Below are 17,864 nucleotides of genomic sequence, written 5' to 3'. Positions count from 1 at the left end.
TTTTTTTTTCTTTTTTTCCCCTACCTGTGCTGGTTTATGAACGACTCCTTGTGCTTGTCTCATTTTCTGTAACACAGTTTGTCCAGCCTCTGGGGACAGGCTGCTGAGGGCGACTAGTACCACTTGGGAGGCTGTGAAGCGACCACACTTCGCGGGGCGGGGCGGGGCGGGGCGGGGCGGGGCCGGGAAAGTCACGTCTGCCGGCGCGGGGGAGGCCGCGAGGTCATCCCGCCTTCCCGCAAGCCCTGGGGCTGCAGTTTCGCCCAGAGACCCGGCGAGGGCGGGCGGGGCTCCGGGGAGAGCGGGGGCGAGTCACGTGACGAGTCAGCTGACCGCCGGGTGGCCCGCTTCCGTAGCGCTGGGGTCTGTCCAGCTCCGCCTCCTCCCACACGTGCGCGGCCGCGGCTGCTCTAGTCTCTTCGGAGTCCCGCCACCCGCACCATGGCGCCCAACCAGCTCGGTGAGCCCTTCGCACGCCCTTGCGGAGCAGCACCCTCGCTCCCCCACCCCGCCGCTTCCCTTACCCCAGCAATGGCGGCGGCCGCACGGGCCAGGCCGGGTCTGCACTTGGGGCGCTGCGAGCCCGCACCCCACTTCCTCAGGGGGGCTTAGGTCGCTAGGGTAGGGAGGCCTGGGAGGTCACGGATCAGGGCTTGGGTACTGTGGCTCCCGGGAATGACCTGGCGACTAGTGACTACTTTTCCCAAACCACCCATTTCCATACCCCAAGGCCTTGGAGAAAGTACTGTGATGTGCTGTCAGTGATGAAAGGAAAACAAAATGCTCTCTTTCAGCCTTATTTAGCGTCTCTGATAAGACCGGCCTTGTGGACTTTGCCAGAAACTTAACTTCTGTGGGCTTGAATCTGGTTGCTTCCGGAGGAACAGCAAAAGCTCTCAGGGATGCTGGTCTGGCAGTCAGGTAAGGCCCAAATTTAGTCTGTCCAGTCAGAGCATCCTGTGGCCACATTAACCACAAAGCAACGTGTGTGTTCCTGACACTGAGACCAAAATACCGTATTTACTCCTTCCATGAAACACTTTATAGCGGAAAAAAGTGCAGCTTGGGGAGATTTGCAAAAATGCTCAAAGGTTCAAAGTATGGGCTTTAGATTGCTCCATAAGTCTTTTGTTAGCTGTGAAAAACTCAAGTTATGATTCAAAGTAATCTGTTTTGATTCCCCCTCATTGCTGAAACTACTGATAGAGCAAGATTCAAGTCCACCTTTCTTCTCTTGGTATCTCTGTACCACAGGAAGGTACACATCCATCTTTCATTCCCTGATCAAGCTATTGGTTACCTGGTTAAATGATAGCAAAAGATAAGTCAGGCGACATTCCTAAGGAGCTGGCATTTTGATGGAAGAGGGAATAACTTCTGAAAGGTAGGACACTAATACACACACACCACATATATCACCGATACTAAACTGCAGTGAGAGTCCAAAGGAAGGACATACTTCAAAATATGTCTTAGGAAAAAATAATGAAAGGTAGGGTAGATAGCATAATGGTTATAGGTCTCAGGTCCAGTCCCTCAGCACCACCATGAGCCAGGGTTGAGCAGTGCTCTAGTATGAAAAGAAAAGAAAAATGAAAGGCTGCCTGGGATGTGGCATGGTGAATAGAGTTGGCCTCTAAAACATGAGGTCCCCGGTTAAACCCCGAATGTGTCAGAATGATACTCTTCCTCCATAAATATAAATAAATAAATCATCTTTAGCAGGAATGAAAACTTGTCTTTTACTTCCGCGTGGAAAATCTTGCTACTTCTCGAGATCCATAAAAGGGTAGTAATTACCCTATGTGGGCAGTACTCAGCTTCCCTAAATTTGGCAAATTCCTATGGCAAGAATAGGTCATTGTATTTGTTAAGTAAATGCTTTCTTTTTTTTTAACATTATGGCATTTTTAACGGGGACCAGAATATAGCTCATGGATTCACATGCACACCTTACTATAGCAAGGCCCAAATCAAATCTCATAAGAATACCACAGCACTGGGGGGAACCCCATGGGTGGTGGAATGATGCTCTGATACCTATTTCTCTCTCTTTTAACATGTGTTTATTTGGTTATTACAAATTTAATATTGATTTACAAAGTTATAAAATAGTAGGGGTATAATTCCATCATGTTCCCACAACCCGAGTTCTGTGTCCTCATCCCCTGCACTGGAAACTGCAGTAATTCTCCCATGGTCACAGATATGGGCTGACTTTATATCTAAACTATCTCTCTCCATATAGTTATATATTCCCCCCTTTTTATGTTCCTGCCTTCACTTCCTGTCATACCTACACCTGTCTCTACTTCTGAGAGTTCTTGGTTTTTTTCCCCCTCTGATAACAGAAATAGTACCTGGTTCCTTCTGATGGTTTCTGGATTCACCTCCCTTTCTGTGATGGTACAAGCACAAGATTCTTGGTGACAAATGCCTCAGGTCCTTGTGGAATTGGGGTTCAGAGCTCTTTGGTCTTCTTTCCCTACTGTTTACCCCTCTGGGAGTATGGACCAAAGTTCTTTTTCCGGTGTAGAAGGGGAAGTTCTGTCTTCTGTAACTGATTCTCTGCTAGATATGGACATTGGCAGGTCGATCCATACCCCCATCCTGTTTCTATCTTTCTGTGGTGGGGCAGGTCTCTGGGGAGGTGAGTTCCCAGGACACGTTGGTGAGATCGTCTGCTCAGGGAAGTCAGGATGGAATCATAGTAGCATCTGCGACTGGGTGGCTGAAAGGCAGTAAAATATAAAATGCTTTATATTTCTCCAAAGTCTTTGCATCAGTCAGTCCTGTTCTGTTCTGGTTCCCAAAGGAATTGTTAAACAGTCATGAAGGGCAGGGGAACTATAAACAGCAGTAAAAATACACATGGCTGTATTGTACACTGGACTGTGTGGCGTCCAGTTGTAGTTAGACCCATCACTTCCATAGTTTCCTCAGTCCCCCACCCCCACCCCAAACCAAGTAGAAAGAAAAGTGTAACAGGCTCTCCAGATGTATATTCATCATTCATTTTGTGTGCTTTGTCAACTCCTAAACTCTTCACTGACATCCATCAGTACTGTGTTATTTTTAAACCTGCATGTAGAGAACCAGAGATGGCTTACCTGGTGGAGCACACACTAACCTGCACACTTAGTCACATCTGAGTCCCCAGTGACCACATGGGAACACCATGTAAGGGTGTTACACCATGTAACACCATGTAACTTCCCTAGTGGTTGAGCTGTAGTGTCTCCTTTTTCTCTTTTTCTGTCTGGGAAAAAAAAAAAAAAAAGAGGAAGGAAGAAGAAAAGGAAAAAGAAAGAATCCATGGGAATAGTGAAATTATAGAGGGACAAAGCCCTAACAGTAAATAAATAGGTGAAAATTTGAGGTGTGGATGTGTTTTTCTTTTTAAAGAAAACATTTTTTATATTATTTTTATCTTTATTTATTGTCTATAAACAGCCAGAAATTGAGAGGGAGGGAGTTGATAGAGAGGAAGAGAGACACCTATAGCCCTACTTCACCATCTTGAAGATTTCCCTCTGCAGGTGGGGACCAGGGGGGCTTGAACCCTGGTCCTTGCACATTGTAACATGTGCAGTCAACTAGATGTGCTACTACCACCCCAGCCCCGGAATGTGTTTTTCTTAAAAGTGTAAGACTATTTTACACTTTTATATGTACTTTCATATTACTCGGGTCTTTCAGTGTAGCTAGTATTATCTCACTTTAGTAAATAAGGAAACAGCTGCAGGAAAGTTAAGTAAGTTCACAGAACTTACAAGATCAAACATAGCACAAAGGTAGTAAGAGATGGAACTGACTTTTTATCCATAGATGTTAACTTCGGGGGAGAGGGAGAAAGAAAAAGAAGTTAACTTCAAGGTGTAAGACAAACTGATATTTTTAACTAATGAGTATGCAATAATAATACAAAACATTTGGGAGATGTCAGATCTTAAACCTATTTCCAGAATTCCAGGAAAGGGAATTTTGAATTGGGAACCACAATGTCACCAATCATTTATAAATGGTTCACCATAGTAGAATCTAACCAAGAAATTTTTATCCTGCTGGTAAAGTTTGCTGCTTTAAAATGCGTGTACATATCTGAATATCTCCAGTTCAGTTATATATAATTATAAAGGCTATATGTTATTGCAGAAAAATTTAAGAAATGTAGAAAACTTTAAGAAGGTAGTAAACATGAAGTTTAATTCTATTTATCATGTATAAGCATTTACTGTGTTTCAGAGGTGATACAGAAGATGATTTTACTTTTTTTTGTTTGTTTATTTTATGTGGACATCTTATTGTGTCATAAAATTTGCATATAGATTCTGCTAACAATAGAGTTCAGGTCAGTAGGAAATGTGGATGGATATCTTCCTTTTGATCCTTTGCTTTGCTATGATTTTTTCCAGCTATAATTTTTTAAAAAGCCTTTAATTAGTTAGAACTTTCTCTTTTTCTTTTCTTTTTTTTTTTTTTGCTTAATGCTTTGACAGCATGACATATCTAATTAATTTGGTACTTGCCAGTCCTTGTTCGGGCACCATTTGCCAGACTAGCTTCAAGGGCAGGAGACAGACGACCAGGGACTCATGGCTGAGCTGGGAAGCAGTATCTCGTTTATTAATCAGATACATCGCCTTTTATGCATCTCTTCACCGGAAGTGACAAGGGAAAGAAAATGACTAGGAGAGGGGGTGGAGAAAAAAAAGAGCACAAACGGAACATAGAAAGCTTCCATCTAACCAGTGGGGATTAAACCAATACCCTGCAGGCAGGGCGGGACCCAGGTAAAACAGTGATTATGTAAATAGACCACATCGTGAGTAATACAAGCAAACCTAATGTGATGATCAAAACAGAAGGTCTTACATGCAGAATTTAGAAGCATACCAACAGGTACTTATGTGATTTTTTTTTAATGCTTAAAATCTTGATTCTTTGAAGATTAATTTTGTGACATTAATCAATTATTCTAATATCAGCACCATTTAATCCTACTCATCTATTGATAATTTTGCATCTTTATGCTTTTTTAATGATAAAACTGTATTGTGATCTTAGTCTGTTCTTGAGGTAAGGGTATTTTCAGTGTTTTTTATTATATAGTGCCAAATTACTTTCAAGATAAATATATTAAATTTCTTAATGTATTTAAGGATTTACTCTGTTAAGTATGAAAGAGTGAGACAAACCAGATAAACACCGTAGTAGAAATGGTGCCAAGACTCAGGCATAAAAGTTAACCTGTTCTTCTGGTTCAGCCACTTCTTCTCATGCTTTAAATTTATTTTATTTCTTTTTACTTCATTATAATGACTTAAGCCTCAGTTTTTGGATTCAGGCTCTGGATTTTTCTCTCAAAACAAAATCAGGCTTAACACTAGAATAGTGTAACTTTGGAATAGTATATAAAATGATAGTTCAGCAAAGACAGTCACAACTTTGTACTCATCCATTTTCAGAGATGTCTCTGAGCTGACAGGATTTCCTGAAATGTTGGGTGGACGTGTGAAAACCTTGCATCCTGCAGTCCATGCTGGTAAGTGTCTTACTTTCGATTTAAAACAATAGGTGGTTTTCAGTAACCACCAGGAAAATATCAGTGGAAGGTTATAAGCTTATTAAAAAAAAAAAAAAAGCCCATCCATGATTGGTTTGTTAAGTTCATAAAATGTTAGAACCTGCTTAAAATCTAATTTACTTTGTGATAGTTAATCTGTTAACTAATTTAGAATTATATTTCCTGCTTGAAGTAATCAAAATATCTAGATTCTAGGTGTGGAAAGACTTATCACAGTTCAGACTTAGAATAAAGCATCACAGTGCAGCTGACTTTCAGAAGAAATCTTTTCAAAGTGCTTTTCTTTATGTTCATTCAGCTGAGACAAAGAATTGCAATCAAAATAGTGAGAAACTGGAATACTGTTAATTTAGTGGCTATAATAAAATTTGGCAGAATAAGAGGCAGTAAGACCAAGAATCACCAGACAGACAATTGTGGAATATAATGTAAGCAAATTTTAGATCTGTCCAATAATCTTAAATTGTAATTACTTATCTGGCATTTCAGGTTTGACAGCATTAGAGACTTTAACTTGATTGATGTGATAGTAGTGGAAAGAAATGCCTTATGATTTGTTGGTTGCACCTGACACTTTCATTTTGTTAAAATAGGAATCTTGGCTCGTAATATCCCAGAAGATAATGCTGACATGGCCAGACTTGATTTCAATCTTATAAGGTAAAAACTTTATGTTGAGTTTTTAATGTGTAAAGTTTATGCCAAACCCGGTGCTCCTTTTTAAAGAGCAAGGCTTGTATTACATTAAGTTTCCGAAGTACTGACTATAAACATTTCACTGAATACCTTCTGTGCAGCACTGCTCACTTGTAAGCATCTTGGCTTCGCCAATTTTACATTACCAAAATACATTTCAACTAAAAGCATTTTCTTTTTAAAGAATTTCAGTCCATGTTATGTGCATAAAGATGTTCAATGTTTCTCCTTAATATAGGTAATGTTTTCATTCAGATATAGTTTACACATTACACAGTTTCTTAATTTACAGAATAGCTCAGTGTACTTAGTATATTCAAAATTGTGTAACTATCACCAAAGTTAAAGTACTCATTCCTCACTCCTCCCCCCAAAAGCCCATATTCCATAGTACTCATTCTTCATTTCCTTCATCCTCTAGAATCAGGTTATTGCCTTTTTTTCTGCCTCAATGAATTTCTTTATACTGAACATTTCACACCTATGAATTCCCAAGTTTCTAAGCTTCTTAGCATGTTCTCAAAAGTTATTTGTTTTTTTTAATTATTATTTTTAACAATTGCTAGAAAGCATTTATTTATGACTGTAAGTCACTTAGCAGTTCATCAGTTGATGGACATTTGGGTTATTCCACTACTGGGTTGTAATCAACTGTGAATGTTCCTTTGTGAATTTTTGTGTGGACATTGCTTTTTTTTTTGGGGGGGGGGGATAGTTATTTTTACTTATTTTCAGCATAGACCTAAGGGTGGAATGAATTGGTCATCTAAAAACTATATTTAATCTTTTGAAGAGCTGCCATACTGTTTTCCAAAGTGCTACTCATTTTACCTTTCTTGCGAGTGCATACAAATGTTTTCATGTCTCCACATCCTCCCCAACGTTTGCTACTTTGATTTATGTTTTAACCAGAGTAATGCTCAGCTCTGGCTTGTGATGGGTACCTGGGGTTGATCCTGGGGCTTCTGGGAACGCAGATTCAGAATCTGTTGCACATTTCGGCTGTGTTTCACCCCCACCAGCACCCCCTACAAACACCTTGCTACTAATTTTGTTTGTTTGTTTATTTTATTCTAGCCATCCAAATGGATGTGATGTAATTATGACTTATATTTCCTCAAGATAGTGACCATCTTTACTTATTTTATTGACTCTTTGTATACCTTAGGAGAAATATCTGTTCTCTTTTCCTCACTTCTTAATTAATTTGTCTTTTTTATATACTTTATTTGACAAGACAGAAATTGAGAGGGAAGGGAGGTAGAGAGAGACAGACATGCAGCACTGCTTCACCAGTCATGAAGCTTCCCCCCAGAGGTGGGGGCTATGGGCTAGATGTTCCACCATCTAGCCCCTAATTTGCTTTTTTATTGTTGAGTTGGAATTTCTTTTCTCAAAATCTGTAAGAGGTTGTTATTATCTTTTTAGATCTCCTTTGACCATCATAAAAATATTTAATTTTGATGATATCCAGCTTATGTGGTTTTTTCCTGTTGCTTTTACTCTTCGATCTTCATTTTATTTTAAGCTGTTGCTTACATTTTTCCACATACACAATTTTCCCAGTTTTTTTTTTTTTTTTTTTTTTTTTTTAGAAGAACTATACTTGTCCCATTGAAGGATCTTGGTACCCTTGCCCTTTAACTCATACCAGCCCAAAAGACTGTTGTAACTTAATGAAAACATTTTAAGATTGCAAGAATGAGGCCTCCAGCTTTTTTTTTTCCAGGATCACTTGCCATACAAAACTTAGGGTAAGCTTGCCCACTCCCCTCCCAAATAATAAGAGCTGGAATTTATTATATTTGTAGATCCATTTGGGAGGGTATTGCTAAACAGATCTTCAAATTCAGCACTGATGAAATAGTTCAGTCAAATAGTGTGCCGCTTCACCATGTATGAGAACCAGGTGTTATCCTGGCCCTCACTGCAGTGAGGAAGTTTCAGTGCTGTATTCTCTCTTTCTCTTTGCCTCTGTGCTTCTGCATGTCTATTTCTATCTATCATCATTTATTCATTTTATTTTTACCAGAGCATTGCTCAGCTCTGGCTTACGATGGTATGAGGAACGGAACCTGGGACCATAGAGCCTCAGGCCTTAAAATCTGTTTTCATAATAACCATTATGCTCTCTCCTCCGAACTCATATCATTTACAAAAAAAGATAATAAATCACTCAGACCATAAACGTGAAATATTTACTAATTATATATTTTATTTATTTATTTCCAACAAGTAATTTTGCATATGTATAACACTTCTATTAAATTTATTCTTAAATTCTGTTTGATTTTTTGATACTGTTGTATGTAGAATTGTTTTCTTAGGGAGTCAGGCGGTAGTGCAGCGGGTTAAGTGCAGGTGGCGTAAAGCGCAAGAACTGGCATAAGGATCCCGGTTCGAGCCCCCGGCTCCCCACCTGCAGGGGATTTGCTTCACAAGCTTCTCTCCCCCTCTCTGTCTTCCCCTTCTCTCTCCATTTCTCTCTGTCCTATCCAACAATGACAACAACAATAATAACTACAACAATAAAACAACAGGGGCAACAAAAGGGAATAAATAATAAATAAAAATTTTATTCTTAAATTTTGTTTGATTTTTGATGCCGTTGTATATAGAATTGTTTTCTTAATTTCACTTTTGGATTATACACTTCTAGCGTGTGTATGTCTACTTGACCAGATACCCTGTGCTAGTAGGTATATAGGGGTGTGTGTTTTCTTTTTCCTTTTGTTGCCCTTGTTGTTTATCATTGTTTTTATTATTGTTCTTGTTATTGCTGTCATTGTTGGATAGGACAGAGAGAAATCAAGGGAGGAAGGGAAGATGGGGAGAGAAAGATAGACACCTGCCGACCTATTTCACTGCCTGTCAAGTGACTCCCTCTGCAGGTAGGGAGCCGGGGGCTCAAACCAGGATCCTTACACCAGTCCTTGCACTTTGCACCATGCGTGCTAATCCGCTGCACTACCACCTGACGCCCTGTGTGTGTTTTCTTTAGGACTTTCTATATACAAGACTATGTCATCCACTAGTAGGATAACTTCTCTTTCCAGTCTTGATGACACTTATTTGTTGGCTTTGTTTTTGTTTTTACTAATTTGCCCACTCGAGCTTGCAGTAAAGTGTGGAATACAAGTGATGAGAGGGTATACATACTTATTTTGTTCCCAGACTTATGAGAAAGCACTTATTCTTAAATATCTAAGTATGATATTTACTGTAGGACTTTCTTAAATTTACTTATGTGTTATGCTGAGCAACTTCCTTTTATTCTTGTTTATTTATTTATTTATTTATTTATTTACTATGAGGAGAGAGAACCAGAGTGTCAGTCTGAAATGTCTGGTGCCAACAATTGAACTCCAGTACTTTATCCACTGAGCCACCTCCCAGGTTGTCCCTTTGATTATTGGTTTGTTGAGTATCATGAACAGAAGTTCACTTCTGTCAAATTTGAGGGACATAAAGGTAATGCTACATTCTAGCATTTTTGTTTAATTTTGTTGTGAGTGTAATTGGCATTGGACAATTTTATCAGTTGTACTTATGTCGCTGGGGAGGCTAGCCTCAGTTCTTCACTGCAGTGTAGGTAGGGGTCTCTACTTGACTAATGTTCATCTTAGATTGGTACTGTATTGTAAATCATTCTTATAAAAATGTTTTTATTTATTATTTAATTAGAAAGGTTGGGGGAGTGGGCACTGAGACCCCAGAGCATTGCTCAACTCTGGATTACAGTGGTACTGGGGATTGAACCTGGAACCTCTGAACCTCAGGCATGAAAGACATTTGCATAGCCATTATGCTGTCTTCCCAGCCCTTTACATCATTCTTTTGACTTGACTGTCACTATCCCTTTACATGACTTTCATTAAAACTAAGCAGATAGTTCACCCTCAGAATGATTCTGCAGTCAAATGCTCTACCACTGACCTGTACCCCCTCAAAACGATTCTGTGGTTAGTTGGGCGGTAGTGCAGCAGGTTAAGCACACATGGCGCAAAGCGCAAGGACCAGCATAAGGATCCCGGTTAGAGGCCCCAGCTCCCCACCTCCAGGAGAGTCAAGCGGTGAAGTAGGTCTGCAGGTGTCTTTCTCTCCCCCTCTCTGTCTTCCCCTCCTTTCTCCATTTCTCTCTGTCCTATCCAACAACAATGACATCAGTAACAACAATAACTACAACAAGGGCACCAAAAGGAAATAAATAAGTATTAACAACAACAACGATGAACAAGGGCAACAAAAGGGGGGGGAATTACATAATAAATAAAAAATTTTTTTAAATGATTCTGTGGTCTGTCCCCTCCCTCCATTTTTCTCTCTGTCTCTCTGTCTCTCTCTCCCTCTCTTTTCTCTTACCAGAGCACTGCTCAACTCTGACTTGTGGTGTGGGAGAGTGAAGCTGGATCCTAAAGCTTGAGGCAGGAGAGCCTGTTTGCATTATGCTATCTCTCCCACCCCTGTGTTTTTCATCAGTGGACATAATTTGTTGAGAATAGAATCTCAAATCTAATATCTTAGATATTAGTGATAGTATTCCAGTATGAGACTATTAACTGTAGTCTTGTATTATACATTCATATTACAGTTAAAACAATGTTTCTGATGACTGATAGTATAATGGTGATGGATAACCAGACTTCCTTGAGCAGCACTATTGCAGTATAGATTGAAAAGGATAATGGACATCACCAGCACCTGCTAACTAAAGCCACTTCTGAGTACCTGGACCCCGAAACAGTGGTCCAGATGTTTCAGCTTTGCTTGTCAGGAATCACAAACATCGGGCTCTCAGTTTATGCTTTAGAGCTTTATGGCTACTGACTTATTTCTCCTTTCTAGCTATAAACCACATAAGCTGAATATTTATTGATAGTTAAATTCCTCTCGTTTTAGAGTTGTTGTTTGTAATCTGTATCCCTTTGTGAAGACAGTCGCTTCACCAGATGTAACTGTTGGAGAGGCTGTGGAGCAAATTGATATTGGTAAGTTAGAAAAATCAGCTTGAAAGACTGATGGAGAAGAGCCTGTTAACCTTAATTGAGATTTTAGTTTGATGTTCACTATTACAAAGAGTGGAAAATAGTTATTGGTCCCAGATTGTGTTCTGTAATTCAGCTATATGTTGTTTCAGTGTCTTCATGTAGAGAGATTCACCTGGCTTGTATATATATATATATTTTTTTAAATATTTATTTATTTTCTTTTGTTGCCCTTGTTGTTTTATTGTTGTAGTTGTTTTTGTTGTTATTGCTATCATCATTGTTGGATAGGACAGAGAGAAATGGAGAGAGGAAGGGAAGACAGGGGGGAGAGAAAGACACCTGCAGACCTGCTTCACTGCCTGTGAAGTGACTCCCCTGCAGGTGGGGAGCAGGGGGATCGAACTGGGATCAAGTCAAGAGCTAAAGTAGGAGGATAAAAACTGCCTTCGGGAGCTGGGCGGTGATGCAACGGGTTAAGCGCATGTGGCGCAAAGCGCAAGGACCAGCGAAAAGATCCCGGTTCGAGCCCCCGGCTCCCCACCTGCAGGACAGTCGCTTCACAGGCAGTGAAGCAGGTCTGCAGGTGTCTATCTTTCTCTCCCCCTCTCTGTCTTCCCCTCCTCTCTCCATTTCTCTCTGTCCTATCGAACAACAATGACATCAATAACAACAACAAGTACAACAACAATAAAAAACAGCAAGGGCAACAAAAGGGAAAATAAATAGATATAAAAATTAAAAAAAAAAAAAAACAATGCCTTCATTTGAAAGGGGTTACACTGATGGCAAAATACAAGCTGTCTCTTTTGTTCTTCAAAGGTGGAGTAACCCTGCTGAGAGCAGCAGCCAAAAACCACGCTCGTGTGACAGTGGTGTGTGAGCCAGCTGACTATGCAGCAGTATCTGCAGAAATGCAAAGCTCTGATAGCAAAGACACCTCCTTGGAGACCAGACGCCAGTTAGCCTTGAAGGTGGGCTTGTACTTTTTGTCTACTGCCGGGTGGGACTAGATTATGGCACGGCTCTGCTTGGCGTTGCTGTCGTCTCATTAAAAGCGAACAGGCCAAATATTAGCGGCCCTGTTCAAAATGAGCGAGACAATTACAAAGGAAGGACGGAAGTCATTGCACTGGCTGGCAGTTACTGGTGTCTTTGCTGCACAAGTGTGTGTGCAGCGGGGAAGAATGCAGTTGTTGTCTCCTGCCTGAAGCATCCTGTCCCCACTTTGGGAAAGCCTATTCTCACAAAGCCCGTTGTCCTTTTTTATAGGCTTTCACTCATACGGCACAATATGATGAGGCCATTTCAGATTACTTCAGGAGACAATATAGTAAAGGAATATCTCAGATGCCCTTGAGATATGGCATGAACCCTCATCAGACTCCTGCCCAGTTATACACGCTGAATCCCAAGCTTCCCATTACAGGTATTATGTGGTATAATTAACTCCTGGGGGGAGTGTGTGTGTGTGTATGTGTGTTTCTTGGCATTATATCTGATGTGACTTGTGTTAAGAGTTTAAGTTCAGCTGCATCATACTTCTGTATAGTAATTAGTGTATATATTTTTCTCTGCAGTTGTAAATGGAGCCCCTGGATTTATCAACTTGTGTGATGCTTTGAATGCCTGGCAGCTGGTAAGGGAACTCAGAGAAGCCTTGGGCATTCCAGCTGCTGCGTCCTTCAAACATGTCAGCCCAGCCGGTAAAGCACTGCACCCTGGGATGTCCTGGGACTGTTTGTAGTGCACTTAATGTTGAACGTTTCAGAAATTGGGCAAGATCGAATTCAGGTGTAGATAAGATAGTTTATGAAGTCTGAAGCCACCATCGGAGTGGTAGTAATGTCATAAAATCCCATCAGTAATATTTTCTTTACCTGTACATAACTGTCAAACATGATAGGTCTTTGATTTTTTTTTTTTTTGCCTGTTTGTTTCCAGATTGGAATTAACAGTTTACAGTCAATAGTAAAATACAGTAGTTGGTACATGTGTGGCATTTCTCACTTTTCCACATAACACTCTAACCACCCCACCTAGATCCTCCGCCATCATGTTCCAGGACCTGAGCACTCCCCCTCACCCTAAAGTCCTTTACTTTGGTACAATACACCAATGTTTAGTTTTTGAAAAACTTTTTAGTTTTAGAAAACAACTGAGAGTTGGGGAGACAGCATAATGGTTACACAAAAATGACTTAAAAGTATTTATTAGTATTTTATTTATTGGATACAGACTGAAACTGAAATGGAAGGGAGCTTGAACCCAAGTCCTTGTGTGTGGTAATAAATGCACTCAACCAGGTAGGCTGAGTGGCACCCAGCCTCCAATCTAAATTGTTCTTAGACAGTCTCTGCCTGTACCTTTACTGCTGAGCTGTTGTTTTTTTTAATGCGAGCAATGATCCCACTGCTGTTGTATGTTTAAGTCAGCCCCACAACTTGTTTGTAGGGCCAGTTCTGCTTACAACACAGCACATGGTTTTCGTAAGTTTATTGGATTTGTTTTAAGTGGGGCTCAGTTCCTGCACAACTAATCATTAAAAATTATTCACAACGTTTTTTTCTTTTACTAGAGACAAATTGAAAGGGGGTGGGAGTAGAGAGGGAAAGGACAGCCTACAGCATTACTTCACTGCTTGAGAGCTTCCCCCCTGCAGGTGGGGACTGGGGTCTTGAACCAGGGTTTCTTTACATAATAATATGTGTACTTTACCCAATATGTCACTACCCACCCCAGTTTATTGCATTTTAATGTCGTGCATGCAGCGAAAATATATATGTGAGCTGGGAGGTAGCATAATGGGTATGCAGAAAAGACTTTCATGCTTGAGGTAGCATTCTACCATAAGCCAGAGCTGAACAGGAGGGAGGAAGAGAGGAAAGAAGGAAGGGAGGGAGGGAGAGAGGAAGGGAAAAGGAAAAAAGAGAGGAAAGGTGTAAGTGAGGAAGTATATAACAAGCATGATACCAATAGAGTTGATGTTGAAAGAAACCAGCTTCACTTTCCTGCCTGGTATGCTCACCCCTCATACAGTAGTTCTGCTTTCACAGGGAGGCAAGAGTGTGTCCGTCTGCCCACTCTCCAGGCCTGCCTGGCAACTTATTTGCAGTATTTGTTTGGCCAGGCAGCAATTTACTATTAAATTGTCTCAGGAGCAAGAAATAATGCTCCCATCAGCTAACTGTGAAGCAAAGTGTCCGGGTTTGCTAACTGATAGGGAATAACTTGAGTTTTAATTTATTTTTGTAATTTTTCTGTCTCAGGCGCTGCAGTTGGAATTCCTCTCAGTGAAGATGAGGCCAAAGTCTGCATGGTATATGATCTCTATAAAACCCTCACACCCATATCAACCGCGTACGCAAGAGCGAGAGGTCAGATGATTACTTTTGAGAGAAGAATGTGGTCATATTATTATCTTTAATGAGAAAAAATAGTAACATCTTTTGTTTTATTACGATTTCAAATTATCTTTAGTTTGTTTTTTAGTAATGATTCAGAATAATTAGAACATTGGACTGAATTTGTTTATAAAAGGGTGTTTAGTATTTTAATGTAACAAATGGAAGCACAATTAGAATTTAGTATGTGTAGTTTCACATCAGTCTATTGAATGCATTTGGCATAATATATAGTTAAGATTATATGGTTATTTTAGCTAGAAAAATGTGGTGCAGGTACATATTTCAGAACTGTCTCCCTCATCTGTGAGTTTAGCCTGTGAATATTATTGTAACATTTGTAGAAGAATATTGAGAAACTTTGTGTTGTAGTTTATTTATAATATGGCTTGTGGGCTAAACCCAGCCTCACCACCTGTTTTTATAGATAACAGTTTGAATGGAACTGGGCCATGTCTCTCTGTTGATCTGTCTCAGTGGCAGCTTTCAAACTATAGTCACAGTTTTGAGTATGTGCAGGACACACCACATGACTGCAAAGCCTAAGAAGTGTTTGCCACTGTGGACAAGGAGATAGCTCACCCAGTGGGGCACACACCTTCTTGTGTTCATGGACCTGGGTTCATGCCCTCCCACCCCTGAGAACACCACCTTTTCATGGGCAGTGGAATGAAGCTGTAATGTCTTTCCTTTCTCCCCACCCTTTTCTAAAATAAAGTATTTTAACAGTTGGCTCAGCATTGGTATTATGTGTGAGCAAGGTCCTGGGTTCATTCCCTGGCATATATAAAAAAGATGAGTTGTTTATTTCTTTAACCTAGAACCTTTGCAAAAGGTTTACTAGTGTTCCTCTAGAAGGTAAAAGGAATAAATGTTTTCTCGCTGACTGTTTCAGTTAAATAACTTACTAATCTTTATTTGAATCTTACATAAATAGTATTAGATTTAAGGAAATGTGTGTACATCATTGTATAAGGATAATTTACTAAAGTGTGTAATTTTTATTTATAGGAGCTGACAGAATGTCTTCATTTGGTGACTTTATTGCCTTATCTGATATTTGTGATGTCCCTACTGCCAAAATTATCTCCAGAGAGGTTAGTAAACTTTCATAGATCTTGATCCATTCATTAGTAAGTACATACTTATTTGTTGATAACATTTACTCACGTCATAGCCTATAATACATTTGTACCTTCTATAAATCAGGTTAGTCTATCATTTCACATGTTCATACGTTTTTGAGATTTATGATAGAGAAAGGAGGAGGAGGAGGCCAGAGCATCATTCTGTCATCAGGAATGCCAAAGACTAAAATAAGGACCTCGGACTTGAGCGCCCAGCAGTTTATCTCCTGCACAAATTACCAAGCCACTCAAATGTTCCTATTCTATGCAGAAACCAAATATCATTGACTGAATTGTAAGTTTGAGATTTAGTGGGCTAGTATTTAATGGTTATTTGATTATAATTTTCAGTTTGTGTATGTCACTCATTGAACTTCCCCAGAAATTATTATTTTCATTTTTGAGTTATTATTTCCAAAGAACAGAGGGTGTCACGTTAGATGCTATAGTCCCCAACCTTATGGTAAGCTTTCATAGCCAGCAATGAAAGAGAATGTCCAATGGGGAAAATTATAAACTGCTCTGAAAAACCCATCATACAAACACAGATGAGTGTGGGTGTTGGAGTGAGGAGACAGAAAAGAAAAAGTGGCAGGAGACAGCTTAGCTGGTAGAAGCTGTGCCCCGTGGTATGTGTGAGGCCCCACGTTCATATCGGGGCGCTGTGGGTGGTAGAACGGTGCTTCTGTCTATCTCTTCTCCACTTCTCTCCCTGGAAGAAAAGAAGAAAAAAAAACAAAAACAAAAAATTGGGCCTAGGAGGCCGCATGGAATCACATAGAGGGGAGGCCGTGGGCTCATAATCCTGGTATTGATGCTATATTTAAAAAACAAACAAATAAATAAAAGTGGCCTAGAAGGTGGTGTTGGTATGCTTCTAAATTCTGCTTCTAAGACCCCTTCTGTTGCATTGCTTGACGTTGTGGTCTATTTACATAATAATTGTTTTCATTGGTTTAATCCCCACTGGTTCAATACTATTTTCCTTCTCACCACCCCCTACCCTACGTACTTCCTCTTCCTGACATTTCCGCCTCAGGCGACATAAAAGACAGCTTTCTAGTGAAGAGAGATTAGGAGAGATTAGACTGTTGAACTGCATCCTTGCTAGTCAATAAAGATTGAACTGCGTTCCCAGCTCAGCCATGAGTCCCTGGTCGTCTCTCTACCGCCCACGAAGCTAGCCACCCAGCAAGTGGTGCCCTGAACAGGGACTGGCAAGGTGGTACAGTGGATAAAGCATTGGACTCTGAAGCTTAACATCCTGAGTTCAGTCCTGGCATCACATACCAATTTTGCTCGCTCATCAGCTCTCTGATTATCAGTAAAGTTTATTGTTTTTTGCTTGTTTGTTTATTTTCCTAAAGGGAAAGATATCTTGAAGGGAAAATAGTAGGTAGAGATGAAGGCTAAAGGAGAGTTAGGCTCGACAGTGTAGTTGCTGAGGGATTTTTTTTTCCTCTGTGTCCCTAACTGCAGGATGCTGACATGCTGCTCACAGGTTATAGCACGAGACTTTAAGAGTATGTGCTATGAGTATGTGCTAAGAGTATGTGTCTCTAGTGATAAACTCTTAACTCTTGGGTTTAACCTGATCCTCTTGACTTGGGGAATTTGCCTGTCTTTAGATCTTTTAGTCTGGTCCCGACAAAGCTGGAACTAGATGTGCTCTTTCTGATGCAAAACTCTACCCCTTGAACAGATTGAAAAGTAATTTTCTACATACAAGTCTCAGAACAAAACAAACTAAAACATTAACCTCTTAGTTACAAACTGAAAAGCTGACCATGGAGGCAGATAAAGTGTTGGGCTCTAGAGCATGAGGTCCTGAGTTGGCTATCCAGTAGCACATGTGCCATGCAAGTCTTTAAAATGGAGGGGTGGGAGGCAGGGCAATGGCACAGTGGGTTAAGCGCACATGGCACAAAGTGCAAAGACTGGCTCAAGGATCCTGGTTCGAGCCCCTGACCCCACCTACAGTGGGTCATTTCTCAAGCGGTAAAGCAGGTCTGCAGGTGTCTGTGTTTCTCTCCCCATCTTTCCCTCTTCTCGATTTCTCTCTGTT

General features: G+C 40.4%; 1 protein-coding gene across 1 annotated transcript; it reads left to right on the top strand.

Moving 5' to 3' along the window:
• Nucleotides 1-229: 229 nt before the first annotated feature.
• ATIC (5-aminoimidazole-4-carboxamide ribonucleotide formyltransferase/IMP cyclohydrolase) lies at nucleotides 230-15,802 on the top strand. The gene is made up of 10 exons (XM_060193950.1): nucleotides 230-460; nucleotides 795-921; nucleotides 5,469-5,545; nucleotides 6,181-6,247; nucleotides 11,183-11,271; nucleotides 12,091-12,242; nucleotides 12,541-12,697; nucleotides 12,849-12,974; nucleotides 14,538-14,645; nucleotides 15,684-15,802. Exons 1-10 carry the CDS (start codon nucleotides 442-444, stop codon nucleotides 15,785-15,787), a joined length of 1,026 nt encoding a protein of 341 aa, XP_060049933.1. The 5' UTR covers nucleotides 230-441; the 3' UTR covers nucleotides 15,788-15,802.
• The last annotated feature ends 2,062 nt before the right edge of the window (nucleotides 15,803-17,864 follow it).

This window comes from Erinaceus europaeus, chromosome 7, assembly GCF_950295315.1.
Source record: "Erinaceus europaeus chromosome 7, mEriEur2.1, whole genome shotgun sequence".
NCBI lineage: Eukaryota > Metazoa > Chordata > Mammalia > Eulipotyphla > Erinaceidae > Erinaceus > Erinaceus europaeus.
Note: the sequence above shows the minus strand (reverse complement) of the source record. Positions and strands in the feature narration are given on the sequence as shown.

Bases quoted from the DNA above. Each gene is read 5' to 3' on its own strand.
- ATIC (XM_060193950.1), top strand. The intron at 6,248-11,182 runs GTAAAAACTTTA...CTCTCGTTTTAG, and splicing joins CTTGATTTCAATCTTATAAG to AGTTGTTGTTTGTAATCTGT. The intron at 12,975-14,537 runs GTAAAGCACTGC...TTTCTGTCTCAG, and splicing joins CAAACATGTCAGCCCAGCCG to GCGCTGCAGTTGGAATTCCT.